General features: G+C 45.2%; 2 protein-coding genes across 8 annotated transcripts in view; both read right to left on the bottom strand.

Moving 5' to 3' along the window:
* The window catches only part of SYNRG (synergin gamma), a 36,245-nt gene extending 25,793 nt beyond the window's left edge, over positions 1-10,452 (bottom strand). For 3 of the 7 annotated variants that reach the window (XM_014255013.2, XM_014255014.2, XM_014255015.2), the window contains exons 1-8: positions 10,366-10,452; positions 6,836-6,876; positions 5,399-5,517; positions 4,083-4,213; positions 3,697-3,802; positions 3,321-3,432; positions 1,890-2,180; positions 946-1,173 (exon numbers count right to left, since the gene is read on the bottom strand). In XM_014255013.2, coding sequence (XP_014110488.2) covers positions 946-1,173; positions 1,890-2,180; positions 3,321-3,432; positions 3,697-3,802; positions 4,083-4,213; positions 5,399-5,517; positions 6,836-6,876; positions 10,366-10,436 — 1,099 coding nt within the window. In that variant the 5' untranslated portion in view covers positions 10,437-10,452. The remainder of the gene's footprint in view (positions 1-945; positions 1,174-1,889; positions 2,181-3,320; positions 3,433-3,696; positions 3,803-4,082; positions 4,214-5,398; positions 5,518-6,835; positions 6,877-10,365) is intronic. The other 4 variants (XM_088066047.1, XM_088066048.1, XM_088066046.1 and 1 more) reach the window with 3 other exon arrangements.
* Positions 10,453-11,385: 933 nt separating this feature from the next.
* On the bottom strand, positions 11,386-17,359 carry DDX52 (DExD-box helicase 52). The gene is made up of 15 exons (XM_005525675.2): positions 17,239-17,359; positions 16,880-17,099; positions 16,448-16,578; positions 16,069-16,254; positions 15,687-15,830; positions 14,828-14,939; positions 14,505-14,577; positions 14,226-14,429; positions 13,769-13,859; positions 13,464-13,586; positions 13,087-13,237; positions 12,746-12,821; positions 12,506-12,577; positions 12,295-12,387; positions 11,386-12,026 (listed from the first exon to the last, which is right to left on the bottom strand). Exons 1-15 carry the CDS (start codon positions 17,323-17,325, stop codon positions 11,942-11,944), a joined length of 1,848 nt encoding a protein of 615 aa, XP_005525732.2. The 5' UTR covers positions 17,326-17,359; the 3' UTR covers positions 11,386-11,941.
* Between the last annotated feature and the right edge of the window lie 259 nt (positions 17,360-17,618).

Below are 17,618 nucleotides of genomic sequence, written 5' to 3'. Positions count from 1 at the left end.
CAGTCTTCAGCTCCAGGGGACACCACAGCCACCTTCATTACTACAGGCTTTTGTAACATCATCTGCCACACTTCACTCCCTGAAAATCGGTTATTTCCTTCTCCACTATGTGGACTCCTCCCCTCAGTCTCCCTCAGGAGGTGTTATGCTCATCCTGGATGGAGCTCTGACCAAAATCAGCATCATTTCAGATTTCATTGTCTTTCCCAGTACCCTTTCATCTCCTCATCTTTCACATGGATTCCTGACTGCAGTCTAATTTCTAACCATCCCACAGCTCCAAGCACATTCTAATATAAGCAATTTCTTCCATTTCACCAACCAAGTAAAATAAATTTGCCACTTCCTCAGATCTCATTATTCTTCAGTTTTAAACCCCCTTCCACACTCTGTCAACAGTTTTAACAAAACCCAAACTGGAACAAAACCTTGTTTTAAGTTTTTCTCTAGAACGTGTTTTGAATATTCATCCCTAAAGCACAGGTAGTTTTAGACATAATGTGTATGAGCAGCAAATACTTGAGAAACAAGTATTAACTAGCTAAGAGTTTTAACCTGGCAAGATTTTGTCCCCTCAAAGTTAAAAGATTAAAACCCATCATGACATTGACCATCCTTAGTGGTAAGTTTGTCCTAAACAGTTTTTTAAAAATACCTTTAGACAATACTACTTTTTCCCCAAGCCAGGACAGAACATTTTAAAACAGCAAACCTGATTAAACAAACACGTTAAAGGGGATTACAACAATAAACTCACATGGAGAAAGTTCAGAGCAAAATCATGGCAGTTACACTTTGAGCAAGGAGCAGGAGGCACTGACAAATTATTCAAGCAGGCGTTCAGAGCAAAATTATGCAGGGCTGGCCTTGGAATTAGTGAACAGAGTGTTAGCACCAAGCAGCATCTCATTAGATTGAAATTCTGTCAAATGTTTCATTGCTCACCACACTCTTCAACTGCTCTGTTTTGTTCTGAAGCCTTGTGCACCTCTGCAGCAGCAGTGGGACCACTTTCATGTCCACCTACAACATCCCAGTCACTGCTGGTGAGACTGGGATGGGCTTGGCTTGCAGCCGAGGCTTTGTGCCCAACTTCGGATGTTTTAAGTTTGGTTTGCTCTTGTTCAGATTCATCTGGGCCATTAGCTAAGGCTTTCTCCTCCAAGGAATAGCCTGAATAAACAGCAGGAGGAATTATTTGTACTTTGTTATGAACTGCCCAGACTGCACTTCCGTACTGTTCAAAGGAAAAGTACCACTGGTAAGTTAAGAGATGATCAGCCCCAGCTCAGACCAACAGCACCACCCTCTCTGGACACTTTCAGAGTCTGGTTCTGCCCTTAACTTACCACAAACACAACAAATTCAACAAAGCAAAAAACAAGTAAGAGGAGGAAGACACAAAACTATTTCCTGTATTAAGATTATTGTTGCATAATCATCTAGGCATCAGGAGCAGAAGTGCCCAGCACCTACTTACTTCTCCAAAATTCTTCACGTTCATCTCATCAACATCCCTTCAGCCTCCAAGGGAGGAAGCACACAAGTGCTCCACAGCAGCACAATCATTATTTCATACACCACCATCTCAACTGTGTCCTTTTTTACCACATAGACTTAGGATAATGCTAAAACACAAGATTTAATTCACCTAAGATCAGCCATGTATATTTAGCAGTATTTGGATCCACACAGGACTCAATTTTACAGGCAGTTGTAAGGGAAGGGAGAAGAGGACTTAAATCAACTTTTCCCATGGATCAGCAGATTTCTGCTTAATTGCCTAAATTATTTTTTCCAGCCAGAATGAAAAAAAAAACCCCAACAAATTAAGTAAAGACTCGTGTAGCTCAGAGGGTGACATGTAAAAGAAGGTACTTTAGAGTTACCTGTTTTATGGGTATTGGATGGAGATGCAGAGGTAGGAAAATAAGGAACCTGCCCAGTTGTACCATGCAGGGTGGATAACACTGGAGCCTGGGCTGGAGGGACAGGTTGGAGCACAGCCCTCTCTGAAAGCAGCTGCCCAGCCTCAGTGGCAGGATGGAAAGGCTGAGAGGTGGATTGAGGCACCAGTTTGGGGGTTTCAACAGGCCCTTGCATAAAGTCACTAAATTCTTCATCATCGAGAAAAGCAGAATGGGAAACAGATACAGCACAATGGGATGGTGTGGGATGATCTGCAAATGGAATGAACACACAAGGCAAAGTGATGAGGAATAAGGGTCATGGGTGGGAATGTGGGAAAAGTGGCAAACACTGAGAATACACAGCAAATGGGCGAGGAGGAGCAGCGTGGAGTGTGTGTGGTGACAGATGTGAAGGGTATCGTTGTCAGCATAGCAAACACAAGGTCAATCTGAGCAGCCACTCCCAACCACACATCCTCTCTCCCAGTTTTTAGGATGTAAACAGTGAAACTTGGTTCTTAACACTGCCTGTGAAATTACTCTGTCTGTTTTAAGCAGACAGGGTCAAAACAAATCCAGAGGTAGTATTTCAAACTGGACAGAATGGGGTCTGTCAGGGCAATATTCTCCCTCAATGGAATGTTTTATCCACAGAAACTCAGCAATATATCGTAAGATACAAAAGAAATGTCTGTTCATGTAGACAATTTTCTGCTTGATCCCTTCCAGTATTACCCATTTTAACAGAACTGGTGAAGGACAGGTAAATCTACAGACAAAGGGAAGTTGTCAGAGACCACCTGTAACTGCAAACTTACCAAGGAGTGAATCCACAGCAGAGACACAGATTTTATATAGGAAAATCTCACCTAGATAAGCTTTGCTTCAGGCTAGACACTAAAAAAACTACACTACAGACCATAAGAAATCTTAAGTGGCAACTGTTGCCAGTGTAATTACTGAGAATACAGAGGCTTGGTTTGACCATGCCCAATGACACATCAGCCAGCTGTGAAACTCCACTCAAGTCTTTATACATGGTTTTGATCATTCTTAGCACTTAAATAGCACTTCTCATCTTCAAAAGCACTCTGCAAAACATTAATTAATGCTTTGACTAGAAAAGAACAAACGCTTTATCAATTTCCTTCATGTTTCACATTTAGCACAGCACATGAGGCTTTCTGTAAAAGATTTCAAGTCATTTAATAAAGGCTGTTATCTAATATTTCACCCTCATACCCTGACCAAGCAAACAGTTGCCAGAATGACATTTGATTTCACAAAACTGTTAATCCACTCATTTTGTACCACCAAATAAAAATGCTTATTGGAATTAGTTCCTTATGTATTTAGGATTTCAAATGTTGGAGTTTTATTTTCAGTTGGGAACTGAGGAAAATTACAAACCTGTTTTTTTTGGATGTGTTGCTGGTGTTGGGTGCATTTTAGCATCTCTAGAAAAGCCATCTAAGTTCCCTTTAATGGCTTCCAAAGCATCATCTCTGCTTTTTTCACCTGTCTGAAACAGCACAGAAAACGTTTTGAAAAATTCACAGAACAGCTCAGTTTTCTTTCAATACTCACACTTCTTCAGTACCAGAATTAGCAACGCCTGCTGCTGGCAGAGTGTGTAAAGAACTGGCTCTTCCAGAGGTTTTTCAAGCCATAATCTGGCATCTCATGCAATTCCCCACTGATTTGCTTGTTGAAAGAGACCCTCCCATCAAAAGCTATTAAAAAAAAAACTGAAGAAAGAAAGTCCCCACTCGTTATCAGGCCATACCTTGGGTTTCACACTGCTCAGGAGTCTCAGCTTTTGTTTCTGCTCTTCAAACTGCCGCCGTTTTCTTTCTTCCTCTAAGAACTTCTGCTGGTGCTCAAACCTCTTCCTGCAGGAAAATTGTTTAAAAAAATAATATATATCTATAAGAAATTTTTATGTGACTTTTCACAGCAGGTTTGTGCTTGATTTCTCCATTTCCACTGTCTCAAATTCAGATGGTCTCGTGCACACACTCCTGCTTTTTCTTGGATCTGGACAAGCGCTACAAACTTCAGAGGCAGTGGAATATCCAGCAATATTCCACAGCCCTAAGCACTGCTGCTCCAGAGAAACCACATGTCCCCCTTACAAAAGGATTCCCCAAGAGTCAGAGAAGGGTCACTTACTGTTGCTCCTCTGCGAACTGCTTCTGCATGTCGGGGCTGTACTGTGGGGCGGCCGGGCGCATTCCCAGGAAAGAGGCCTGGCCCATGTAGGGCATTCCAGCTGCTGGCATGGGCCCTAGGGCCATGCCACCCTACAACCAAACACAGCACACAGCTCCAGGGGATTTGTTTTCAACTCCAGTGTATGGGTTTTCTTCCACACCAAAAGCCAAAGCGCTGGCGGTGCCGATAAAGCGAGCCCATAAAAGCCGGTGTTCGGGAGTGCTGGAGGAGCAGGGCCCTCAGCAGATGGCACTCTTCCTCTCCACAAGGACTCACAGTCCTCACAGCAGTTGGGAAAATTGTCAAAAATCAGGCCTTCAAATCCAACCTGCCCCGAGAGCAGGAAGGCTACGGCCATCCTACACAGGTTTTCTTGGGATTTCACAGTACTTTTATATTCCTTCCTACCAACCAGGGATGCTGGAAAACATGGTCCAGGCATTTCCCAGACATATCAAGGGAACCAACAATATATGACAAAAGCCAAGAAGAACCTTGTCTGAATAAACTGCATCAGAAGCATTTGCTGAGGAATATATTCTGGGACATTTAGAGCAGCAAAGCTGCCTAATATAGAAGGACCCAGAAAATAATTTACTCTTCTTACCATTCATTTTGCATTTGGTCTCAGAACACGTAGGAAGAGAACAAAAGTTGTTTATTATTTTTAGACCAGCTCTCATAAAAACATCTTCCTACTATAAATTTTGCCAAAATAACATAATAAATTCCAGGTGGGGGAGGGAAGGGAGTGTAAGGAGATGGCAAAACAATAAATTCTATTTGTGACACAGCAATTTGGTTAGGAAGTCAAGCAAAAACATTACATTTCAGCAAAGTGCAAATTTGTACATAAGCAGATACAGTGCTCAATAGAAAACAATAGATTAAGAGAAAACTTCATATTAGCTGCTCATTTTTCATTCTTATTCCTCAATTAGCACCAGCAGCACTAAAGAAAAAGTTACTTTAAGGAAAAATTAAAATTATAGTGATAGGACAGAGGGAGTGGCCTTAACCTGAAGGAGGGAGGCTTAGATTGGATATTCCGTGTGAGGGTGGGGAGGCCCTGGCACAGGGTGCCCAGAGAGGTTGTGGACTCCCCATCCCTGAAAGTGTCCAAAGCCAGGTTGGAATGAGCTTGGAGCAACTTGGGATGGTGAAAGGTGTCCCTGCCCATGGCAGGGGGTGGAACTGGGTGAGCTTTAATGTCCCTTTCAACCCAAACCAGTCTGGGGTTCTGCAGTTTCAATCCACATTTCATTGCCACACACCTGCATGGTCATGGGTCCAGGAGGCATCTGAGAGCCATAATTCATTCCCATCATCCCTGGCATGTTGGTCTGCATGACAGGAACCATTGGAAATCCTTGCTGTTGCATAGGAATCATCCCTGCAATGAAACATTAAGCAAGCTAAGTGTCCAGTTAATGTTAAAAGCCTTTTTTGCCCCCCTTCCCTCACCCTGCCTCCCCCATTTAATTGTTCTTTTTTTGTTTACTAAACCAGCGAAGGAAAGCAAAAAACTCTGAGTTGTGCTGGACTGTTTAAAAATAAAAATAAAAAAATTTGCTACACTGCAGGCAGCCACACAATTTCCTTAGTTTAGACACTGGTCAGTCTACAGGGAAAAATGTCACAGGGCTTTTCAGTAACTAAGCTGATGAATTCTCCCACCATCCTAAAGATTCTCTGTGGGTTTCTTCCCATATGATTTTTGGAAGGGTCATGTCCAATTAAAAAGATTTAATTAACCAGGGTGACTGGTGCTGGTAATTCCCATTTCTCTTGAAACCAGCAGCTTCTGAAAATAAATCTTAGGAAATAAAGTTAACCCTTCACAAAGCAACTTCACACTCTGACCTGGCTGGATAACTTGTCTGTAGGTTAATTAGCATACTTTAGGTTAATTAGCCCACTACATGTGTTAGAATGGTAACAATATTTGTCAGTAAAAGCTAAACTTACAAAAAATTGGACAAATCAAGCTGGAATTTATGAATTCACTGAATAAAGCAAGTGTGTTATGTTCCAGTATCTTCCTGTCTCACATTTGGTTGTCTTGGGAGACAAACACTAACACGCACTTGTTACCAGCACACCATGAGATAATTATGCAAAAACACTCCAGGAGGGCATGACACAGGCAGGAATAATCCATGAATCAGTCCCTGAGATTCTAATTAAAAACTCTCCATTTTCTCCATAAGTTCTCTGCATATTTTCCCCTAATTAAACAAACAGCACTGCATCAGGAATGAGAACAAAGGCAATTTAAGGCTGAGGCTCTCCTATTGTATTAATGCCTTCCACACAGGTTGTGACTCTTGTCCCAGGGTCCTGATGTGCTTTGTAAATATTTACCAGGTCTTGCAACACAGTATGGGTATACACAGCTGGGAGATGAAGCAGAGAGAGGTGAAATACCACACTCAAAATAATACCACAATCTAAAAGGCAAATTTAGGTTAAAAAGGGAGATGTAGTTTTCCTGGACCTTTAATCCAGATTCTGGTGATGCTGCTTCAACAGCACACAGGAGGTTTTCCTAATAGGGGTGAGGGTCATTTGAGCAGAGCTGCATTCAAGGGCAAAAACCAGCTATGGAGTTCAATTAATAATCACACCTCTGAACATCACTGCAGACCTGGTTTAGGTCTAATTTATCTAAACAAAGAACTTTGTGCTCTAAATGTGAAGTTGATACATACCTTGAGGGGGGCCTAAACCGCCTGCGACGGGAAACATGAAGCTGCAGGAGGAAAATAAGAGTATGTGAAATTCTGTCACTTCAGTGCAAATATCCATCACTGAAAATCCACCTCGACTTCCATATCAGCACCATCAGCAGGAGCCTCCCACCCTCTGGTCAGCACTTGCACCTGCTCCTGCACAACCCACAGAACCCAATTCTATCACAGGGAAAAACATTATCCCTCAGCGGGACCCCCCAAAGCACCGGAGAGCCCCCAAAGCACAGGAAAAGCAGATCTGATCCTCCCAGCAGCCCTGACACGGCTTTGAGTCATCCACATCACCCACAAGAGACTTTCAGCTCCCACACAGCTTGGGAACAGGTCAGTTTGTTGTGTAGGCTAAGCACAGAATGAATAAACATCTCCTCTTAGAAGTATCTGACTCAGCGGGACCATTAACTGCACCAGAGAACGCTTCTCAGCTGCTTAGGAACAGCTTTTCTGAAGAAAAATGAACTATCCCCAAAACCCCATTACTTTTTTCCCCCTTTAGAAACATTAAGTATCACAAAATAATCTATTTTCTCAGTTCCCTAATTACAACAAAATAGCACCTCAGAGAAAACATTTCATTCACGTATCGAGGGTCAAGTGCACTTGGAGGAAGGACCATTAAAACTTCAACTAAAATCCTAATGGAAATTGCTAGCCCTCACTCTCCAACAGCTGCCAAACAGCAAAAAAGGACCTAGTTTAAAATTCTCATTTGCAAGCAACTTGCAGAAACCCACGTCAGCAGCAATTTCCCAAACAAGAACCTCAGTCAGTGTCCCAGGCAGTTATTACATCAAAGTGCTGTGGAAGAGAAACACACTTATAGATACTCAATGTTCAATTCCAAGGGTGGATGTAAAAGAAACTGCCTAAGAGTACAAGAGAAAATGCCATCAGAAATGGCTGCAGGAAGTCCTGAAAGCCAACCTGGTTTATAAATATAAAAGAGCTGTGTAATATGAGCACCAAGATAAAATAAGGAATTTAAATTATGCATTTATCCAGAAGCAAATTGAACCTCCCCACTGTACAGGCAGCAGGTCACACAGTCACCAAGACAACCCATTTGCTCTTCACTTCATCCTCTAATCAGGATCTCCATCATCCTGAAGCTTCTTCTTCAGCCCCAACCACTGTGTGCTGATTTCTCCTTCCAAAACTATTACACACCTGCACTTTCCATCCTCCAGTCTTGCCATCCTCCATGCCCACCATCCTCTGAAGAACTCTGCAGACTCACACACCTCAGTCCCAAACATGTGCAGGGCTTGGTTCTCACCACAGCCAAGGTCTGTTTAACTCATGTCAATCATTTTAATCCACTCCAACATCAACATGAAATCAAACAGACTTGCTTTAGTCAGAATGATGAAATATTAAATGTAATTTCTGAAGATCTCATAAGCATGTAGAAGTGTTCTAAGCTTCATGCTTCCCTTCTTGTTGAGGAACACGGTCAACAAGAATTCTCCAAAGCAGCAAATGCAATGTAAACTGAACAAGCGTCAGGAGGCGCCACTGCTTGTTGGAAGCAAGTAAAGGTCAAACTATTAAATATTTATCCCTTTCTACAGAGCTCCTGGTTTATTTATAAGCCTCTGCTGAAAAAAATAAAAAGAAACAATCAACTAAAAACCCCTCACCTAATTAGAGGGCACTGGAAGAGGAGCTAGTCCAAAGTAGCAGAGCAAGCTCTGGCAGCACAGCCCCGTACGCGCCGCTCACATTCACCACAGATCCGCTCCAGGATTCAGTGTGCAACTGCCAGCACCAGCCACACTGGCACAGCCACAAACCATCCCACCAATGGGAATTTATTACTGAACTGCTTTTTTGGAGATGCAAAAATGCCCAGAGCAATCAGTGGAAGCAGCTGGCTCTCCTGGCTGAGGGAGCCAGTGAAGGGACGGTCCTGCGTGAGACTGCCTTGGGGTACGCTGCACAAATACAGCAAAGAGAAGGGAACAAAGCAATCACCCTACAACAGACCCCTTAAAGCAGTACTATAAATCTGCAAGTTCCTACTAAATGAGTATTTTAAATATGGAGCTTAAAAAAAAAAAACACCAAGAAACCCCAAACCAACCAACAGCTTCAGACAAAACGCAGGAGCGCGGGGAGAAGCAACTCCTTTTCTAAACTGAAACTCCACTGTAACAGCTTCAAGCCACACAGAACATTTTCCCATCTATGTGTGGATTTTTAAACCCCTTAACTCCCAAGCAGTAGAACTCTATCGATGCAACAGACTGACACAGTATTTTTGAATGGCAGAAATGCACAAAAAACTGAAATCAGGCAAAGAACCCACACAGATACAGAACTTTTCCTCTACCTCCAGACTTTGTCCTCAAAGAAACCAAAATATTATCAATGAGAAATGGGGATTTGTAAATCAGTTTATTTTTCAGAACCTTTATTTCACTGATAACATTCCAAATAATAGTGACAAAATCGTGGGCTTCGGATATCCAAGACAACTCAATGAGCTTAATTGTCAAATGCAAAATTTCCTCAGCCTCCCTAGAAGTAGGACAAGAGATAAATAGCAGACAAGAGCCTACATTGAAAAAAACATTACTAGAGTCTTCAAAGGTGGTGAAATCCAGTTTTCCAAGCTTTCCAGAAACACAACAACATGTCTTTTAACACTGGCTCTTTCTCCTGACAGGATTCCTCAGTCATCTCTCTGGCCAAGGTGCCCTTTGTGAGAAGGAGGGGAAAAGGGAAGTCCCCAGGGAGGCTCTGTCCCAGGAGGCCACAGACAGATCTGCCCGGCAGTGACAGGAACATTTACTGCTGCCGACACCGGCGGCACCCGAGCAGGGATGGCAGAACCCCCAAATCCTTCCCCAGCCCACCTGAGATTGCAGCTGCAGAGCCTGATGGCAAGTGGGGCAACTGTCCAAGCCTGGACACTCCGGGGGAGATCAGCCGGGCCCCCAAAAAGGTGAATGAATCTCAGCAAAACGCAGAGCTACCGTGGCTGCATTCCCACCAACACACCTGGGACCTCCCCGCCACACCCAGGACCCCACCACATCCTGCCTGGGACCTTGATGTTCCATCCAGGATGACAGGTGATCCTACACCCGAGACCCACACACCCTACCCAAGACCCCCCCAAAGCTCACTTGACAACCCATGAACCCCACCTGGCACCCGCAGCCAAGATCCCACGTACCTCACCTGAGACCCCACGTACCACACCTGCGACCCCCACATCCCACCCAGAACCCCACGTACCATACCTGAGACCCTACACACCCAAGCCGGGACCCCACACCCCAATCCCAAACCCCGCGCACCCCACCTGAGCCCTGACCCCTCTGCCCTCACGTCCCACCTGCACCCCGAGCCCCCACCCCAGCCCTCCCATCTCCCGCCAGCTCTGCCCCTCCCCGCGTCCCCTTAATTCCCCACCATCACCCCCCCCACGTGTCCCCTCCCTCTCCACAGCCCCTGGCCCGCTGCCCCCCGTCACCACCGACCTGGCGGCCCCGGCCGCTCCGCCGCCCGCCCCTCCGGCGCCCCCCGCGCCGGGCCCGGGCCGCAGCGCCATCTTCGCGCCCGGCCCCGCCGTCTGTCAGCGGAGCGGCGGCGGCGGCTTCCGGGGCCGGCCCGGGCAGGCACCGCCCACGGCCCCGCCGCTCCCCCGCTCCACAGCCCTGGCTTCCTGCGTTCCACAGCCCCACACAGCCGCGGCCCCTCGGTTCCTAACCCTAACCCTTCCACAGCCGCACAGAGCCGCGGCCCCTCGGTTACCAACCCTAACCCTTCCACAGCCGCACAGAGCCACGGCCCCACAGAGCACAGTTCCTAACCCTAACCCTTCCACAGCCCGTCGCTTTCTCTGTGTCACAGCCCCACAGAGCCACAGCCCCACAATTCCTCCGCTCCACCGACCTAAAGCCCCGCGGGTTCTCGGTTTCACAGCCCCACAATCCCTCGATATTTTTGGTTCCACACCCCCTCAGTCCCGCGGTTACCCAGGATCGGCCCGGATGGGGATGAGTGGCCCTGGCGTCCCCTCGGGAACGCCGGTTTCCAGCATCCAAAGCACCGCTTTTCCGTGAAAAGAAAAGTGCTGCTTTTCCAGCAGACCTCCCGCAGGGGTCACCTGGGGACGTGTGACAAGAGCCTGAAGTGACAGGTCAAGGGGCAATGGATTCACACCGACAGAGCGAGGTTAGATGCGATATTGGAAAGAAATCCCTCTTGAGAAATAAGAGTGCTGAGGCCCTGGCACAGATTGCTGTGGCTGCCCCATCCAAACCGGATTAAACCAAGACAATCCTGCCCAGGAATTCTTCCTTAAAGGATTGTAGCTGCAAAGAAGCCATTCCTGCCTGACTGGAATTCTGATGACAAAACCAGGGTGGGCTGAAAACACACTGGGCAGATGAAGACAGGAAAAACACACAGAGCTGGGCCTTTTTTTGCCTGCAGACTTGTTCCACCGAGGCTGCAAAGACACACAGATCTCTGAATTAGCATCTTATGACCTTGTTTATTCTGGTTTCAGGCTCAATTATAAAACAGTACAAAATTACTGGACATGTAAAATACTAGTTATTTCAAAATAATTTTATAGAAGAAAAACAGTAGTAAGAGCAAGGCTTTACTTTCACATACAAGTGGGTTTGTTTTGGCTTTTTTTGAAGTGTCCAAGGATTGACAGCTGCATTTATCAAACCTGACGGTAAACATTGTGTGGTTTTTGTCTCTGAATCTCCTGAAAGTGTCTAAAAAAGTGTCAGAGGTAATCTGAACAGACAGTATTTTCAAGGATCAATACAAAACTGTGTGAAAGTAACACAAACTGATGCTGATTTTAACTATTTTCAGAAATACACAGCATTCACTGCATGAGCACATGCTCCAGCTTCTATAAGAAGCATCCAGGAATTCTCTCCTGGCATTGCAGTAGACTTTCTAGCATGTAAACCTCCACCCTCACCCCAAAGGAAACATGAGAAATGTTCTCCTCCCTTCACCATCATTGCCATCTTCATTCTTCTGTTCCAGCACAGACAGAGGTGTCAGCCCCAGCTCACCAGTCTGAATTCAGCTTTCTGAAACAGTCTGTAATTTACCCTTTTTGTCTTCTTTACCCTTCTTCTTTCCCTTAGCATTTTCATTCGTAGTCTCCCTACAAGAAAAACATTGGCGATCAAGACACCTGAACATAACCAGTGGATTAAACTCAGGCTGCTGTCCCCTGACACATGGCACCACAAGAGGCAAAATGTCATTAATCCAAGCTCCAGTAGACAGATATTGACACTAAAACTTCATCACTAAAATCATTATGACTGGGTGGTTCATCCAAACAAGTTATCTGTTACCTTACTTAAATTTTCTGGGCTGTTTCTGGATAAACAGCATCTCTTACCTCCTCTTCAGCAGAACCTACTTACATTTTTCTTTTGCCTTTTTTCAAGAAGCACTTTGGGGTGGTACAAATGGATTCTCTTGTCAAAGGTTTCTTAATGAATTTCTTCTTTTGTTTGCTGAGAACAACATTTAATGAAGAAAGATGAAATTACTAGGGCTTCTCGTTCTAGAAACTACCATAAGTTATTAAAAAGCACTGATTAAAAGACAGGTTAACTTCTCAAATGAACATACCTCTGCAGTTTGGGCAAATGTTTTATGTATTCTGGCACAGGACAGCCAGCTCGCTGGATAACGTTGGCAATACTGGAAAGGAGAGGAGGGAAGAGATCAACTCCAGTGCTTAGACAAGTGATGAATATTTTTTTGTAGAAAACAGCAAACCAAACAAACTGGCTGGTTTGTTGTTGGTCTTTTGTTTTGTGGTGATTTTTTTTTGAAGCAATAAAGACGTTATTAATAAAGACATATTACCTCCGTAATAAAGGTTTATCATCTTCTGTAAAGAAAGTGACTGCCTTTCCTCTGTGTCCTGCTCTTCCAGTACGACCTGCCAAACACACATTTTTCAGAGCAGAGATTTTACTTTAAGCATCTCCATTTATGCCTCCTCACAGCCCCAGCCTCCTGATGCATATTCACACACTAAGGATATACCAAGCAGCCAATCCCCAAACATTGTTCCCAGTGAATGAAAGCACAGCTATGTATGAAACATCTAAATAAGGTTCACAGAGCACTGACAAAAATGAGAGCATCTACATTAAAGAAATGGGAAATGGAAGAAAGGAGGTGATTTGTGAGCCATGCCTCACCTATCCTGTGGATGTATTCCACTGCACTCGTTGGCAAATCATAATTGATGACCATATTCACACCTTTGAAGTCAATCCCTCGAGCCAGTAGTGCTGAGCAGATGAGCACCCAGATCTTCCCAGCTCTGAAACTCTGCACTACTTTGTCTCTCTAGGAAAAGAGCAGAAAAATTATTTGAAAATAGTCCAAATAGCAATTTGAGAAAGGAGGTGAACTTGTTTCCTTAAAGTTGTCATGATGTTAAGGAATAAAACTAAACCTCTGAATAAAAATCTGCAGGAATTTGCTGCCACAGTTACCTGCAGTTACATTCCAAGACTCTTGCTTTTACCTGTCTTTCTAAAGCATTTCTTGAAAAGAAATAAAATCCTCCTACCTGTTGCTGTGTCTTGTCTGCATGGATGACATCCACATTGATGCCTTCATAAATAAGCTCATGGAAAAGCTCTTTAGCCCTCTCAATAGACTGTACAAAAACAAGGACTGGAGGAGAAAAACCCTGCAAAAGAGTAAGTTTATCTCAGGTTCCAAAGTCCTTTTCCTTGCAGAAACTGAGACAGCAGATTTGGGCAATGATTTAAGATGTGTCACAGAGAAGTGTTTGACCTGGGAAATCGGGAGTCTCTGACAGAACATAGCTCAGGAACAGGAAGAAGACCATGCTCAGTCTCTCCAAAATACCTTTTTAACAAGGTCTCTCACTGCTGTTAGTTTTCCTGTCTCAGATCCAACAAACAGCAGCTCTTGCTCTACTGTCTCTGCTGCAGAGTTTCTGAAACCAGAAATCCAACAGAAACAGTTCAGTGTTTTTTATATACATTAACAAAAACTTATATATTTCAATATATGGAATATATAAAACCCCCATAAAAGTATTACCTGGTGGATGAGAAATACTGCACAACAATATCTATTTCACCAGTGCACGCTCCTAAGTTTGATTTTTATTTGATGATAAAGTAATTGGCAAAGGAAAAGAACACTTTATCCAACACAAGAGAAAGATCTACGTGCCTAGACAATCTTCTCTGGAGGCAAACAACCTGCAGTGCTGACTAACAACATAAACAAAACCAAGCAGGCTGATGATGCAAAGAAAACAGTTTCCCAGGAAATAAAAAATCCAGAAAACACCTACCTTGCTCCAACAGACACCAGCACAATGTTGTCCAGGTTGAGTTTACACCATTCCTCCACATCATGGGCAAAGGTAGCGCTGAACAGGGCCCTCCTGACCAGGTGGGAGGTGCATGCCAGGAAGATGGAAGCTAGCTGGTCCCTGAATCCTGACTTCCCATCCTCAAACAGTTTGTCTGACTCATCCACCACCAGCCACTCCACGCTAGGAACAGGGAGGTTTGATTTTTAGAAGTGCCACTTTTGAGTGGCAAAGCACATTTCAAACAGACTCTCATACCTGCTCAAGTCTATTGCTGGAGGATCTTCTTTCAGCAAATAAATGAGTCTGTTGGGAGTAGTAACCAGAATATCTATTACAAGAGAAAAAGAAAAATGTCAAAAAAAAAAAGACACAAAATAAACCAAACAAACAGAGCCCTGAGAAACACCAGTTCCAACCCAACCTGCCAGAGGTACAATGTAGCAGAGTCCATGTCAGGCTCGCTTCCCATTTCTTCCCTTCCACATTTTAACCATCTCTTTAAAACCACACAGCCCAATGAGAAAGGTCACAGACACTTTTTAATTCTTTAGGAGCACTTCAGTCTTTAGAACAGTTACCAAATTTCTTGGAAGACTTGGGCCCAAACTTCTTGGCTGCCTCAGCTGCCTTGTGGATCATGTGGATTCTGAAGCCTGTGCCCTCTGCCAGCTTCACCAGCTCCCGGTGGGTCTGGAAAGGCAGCAGAGACTGGATTTTCAAACTGAGCTGATGAACTTTTCTAACCAGAAAACTGCTGGCAATCATGGAGTCATGGAATGGTTTGGGTTGGAAGGGACATTAAAGCACATCCAGTTCCCCCTGCCATGGAGGGAACTATCCCAGGGTGCTCCAAGCCATGCCCAGCCTGGCCTTGGATTCTTCCAGGGATCCAGGGGCAGCCACAGCTTCTCTGAGCAACCTAATCCTGAAGTTAGAGCTTCAAACAACACCTGATTTCAGTGTTAAGAGAAGCTCTCTGAATAAAATGCAGCTCTCCAACAAGGCATTATTCATGTCACTAACATATGTGGCTCCCTCTCTCACATGAATAAAAACTGCCCAAAGATGTAATTTTTATTTTATTTTAATAACACAGCTTTGTTTTAGTTAGTCCTTGAAACTCCAAGTTTGGGACAAACAGATAAACCTCTCATAGCAATCTCAAGTAGGAAAGGAAGTTTTAAGAGCACCTGAGCATTGGCCAGTTTAAAATATGATTAAAGAATCTTGAGCCTCTAATCTAATCATTTAGATTACACTCAGATAATAGATATGTACCTACTTCACAGAAGTCAAAAGACTTGAAAGAAACATTTAAATTAGCTTTCTCTGATATGTGAGGGCAGTAAAGGAAAAAAATATTTACTAAGCTGCAATTTTGTTGATGCAGAGTGAAAACACTGAAGTCCATCAATGTGAGATTCCCTCAACACACACCTGGCTGGCAAGTTCTCGGGTAGGTGATATGATCAGAGCCCTGAATCCTTTGTTCCTGGGTTGTTTCAGATGTGTTAAGAGAGGGATACAAAATGCCAGTGTTTTTCCAGACCCAGTAGGAGCTGAAGCCAGAAGCTCCCGACCCTGCAAGAAAAAACAAGGGCTTATATATCAGTAGGAAAAAAAAAAAAGAGTAAAAATTCCATTCCCACAAATATCAACACTGCAAACTGACCCAAAATACCTTAGGAAAAGTACAGATGAGAAAAACTGTGAAAGCCAAGCTTTCAATTCTGATGCAGTTGATCCAGCTTTAAAACAGCCACAAACACAGCCAAGGCCCCAAATTTTGCCAGAATCCCTGAAATCCCAGAGAACTCACATGCAGCATGACAGGAATTGCCTGCATCTGGATTGGTGTTGGGACATGGAAGCCTGCAGCCTGAATATTCTCTATGATTTTAGGGTGGACTTTGTACTCCTCCTGAAGCTGATCAAAGGTAGCAATGGGGTCAGGGAGATCTGTTCCCTGAACATTGATCCTGTGCTGGTTCCTGAAGCGATTTATCTGCAAGGCAAAAGACAAACTCCTTTTCAATTTTACACCATAAAACTCACCACATATGGATTCATCTGGATCTTCCTGCCACACTCAGTCACCCTCCTCCAATGAGGAATCACCATAAATAAACCTCAATTTTAGATCAAACACCCACAGAACACCAGGAACCTGTTGTTGCTTCAGAATTCCCTGGTCCCACCTTTTCTCTCCTCAAGCGCTCAAGCTTCTCTGCAGTAGGTTTTTTGTCTTTTGCATCTTCAAATTTTGCTTCCAGAGAGGACATCCACTTTATTCCATTGTTTTCTGACAGCTCTGGCATTGAAACTGCTCCTGGAAGTTGCAAACAAATTGGAATTTCCTTCAGTAAAATACAGACAGGCATTATTTGGAGACAAAAAAAATCCCAGAACCTTTTTTCTCTCATTCTCAATAAAACTAGTGAAGACTCCAGAAGGATGGCAGCCACACCCCCAGCTCTCAGCACTGAATCTTGGCCCAGCTACGAGATCAGCTCTGATCCAGGCCAGCCAAGAACTCAGAACTGGATGGGCTTTAAGGTCCCTTCCAACCCAAACCATTCTGGAATTCTTCCATGATTCTGCAGGGATACATGCGTGTGTGTAACAAATACCTCGTGTCTTTTTCTTTTTTCTTTTCCTTTCACTGCTTTCTGCCGTTCTTTTCCTCTTTCCATCGTTCTCCCCTGCTTTCCCATCTTTCTGCTGCTTCACCTCCTCTCCAGCCCCCGCGAGCCCCCAGCCCTTCTCGGCAGATCCCTGAGGGGCTCCCTCCTTGTTCCCGAAGAAGTCGAGGCTCTCCAGGGAGACGCTGCCGCGGTTCCCTTTAACCACCTGCGGGAGAACAGGGAACAGCGTGTCACGCCATGGCCAGGCCCCGCTCCTCAGCGCCGCGGCCGGGGGGAGGACGGGGCTCCGGAGGCTGAACCGCGCAGGGGCCGCTCCCCGAGCCCTCCCCTCGGTGTCCCCGCACCCCGAAGCGCCGCGCGTCCAGCCCGAAGCGCCGCACGTCAAAGCGAGCCCCGGCACCCAAGCGCCGGAACAGCTCGTGGGTCTCCATGCTGCTCCCAGCAGCCCCCGCGCCGCCGGCGGAAGCTCCCGGGACCACTTCCGGCGGCCGGGCACCATGGCAACGCCCTCGGGGCGTCATGGCCGCCCGTTGCCATGGCAACGGCGTGGGCAGGCTGCCCCAGGCCGCAGCGAGATGGGAGCGGCTGTCGCGACACCACCAGGGTGGCGAGGGAGGATTCCTTCCCCCTGCGGGGTGCGGATGCCTCCAGCAGCCCCTGCCAGCCCTGCTGCCGTCCTGCAGCCTGGGAGGGAGCAGACAGGAGGATGATGTTGCCTCCCTGC

Source organism: Pseudopodoces humilis, chromosome 23, assembly GCF_049639895.1.
Source record: "Pseudopodoces humilis isolate 2021_Gansu_Grassland_sample_001 chromosome 23, ASM4963989v1, whole genome shotgun sequence".
Classification (NCBI taxonomy): Eukaryota; Metazoa; Chordata; class Aves; order Passeriformes; family Paridae; genus Pseudopodoces; species Pseudopodoces humilis.
Note: the sequence above shows the minus strand (reverse complement) of the source record. Positions and strands in the feature narration are given on the sequence as shown.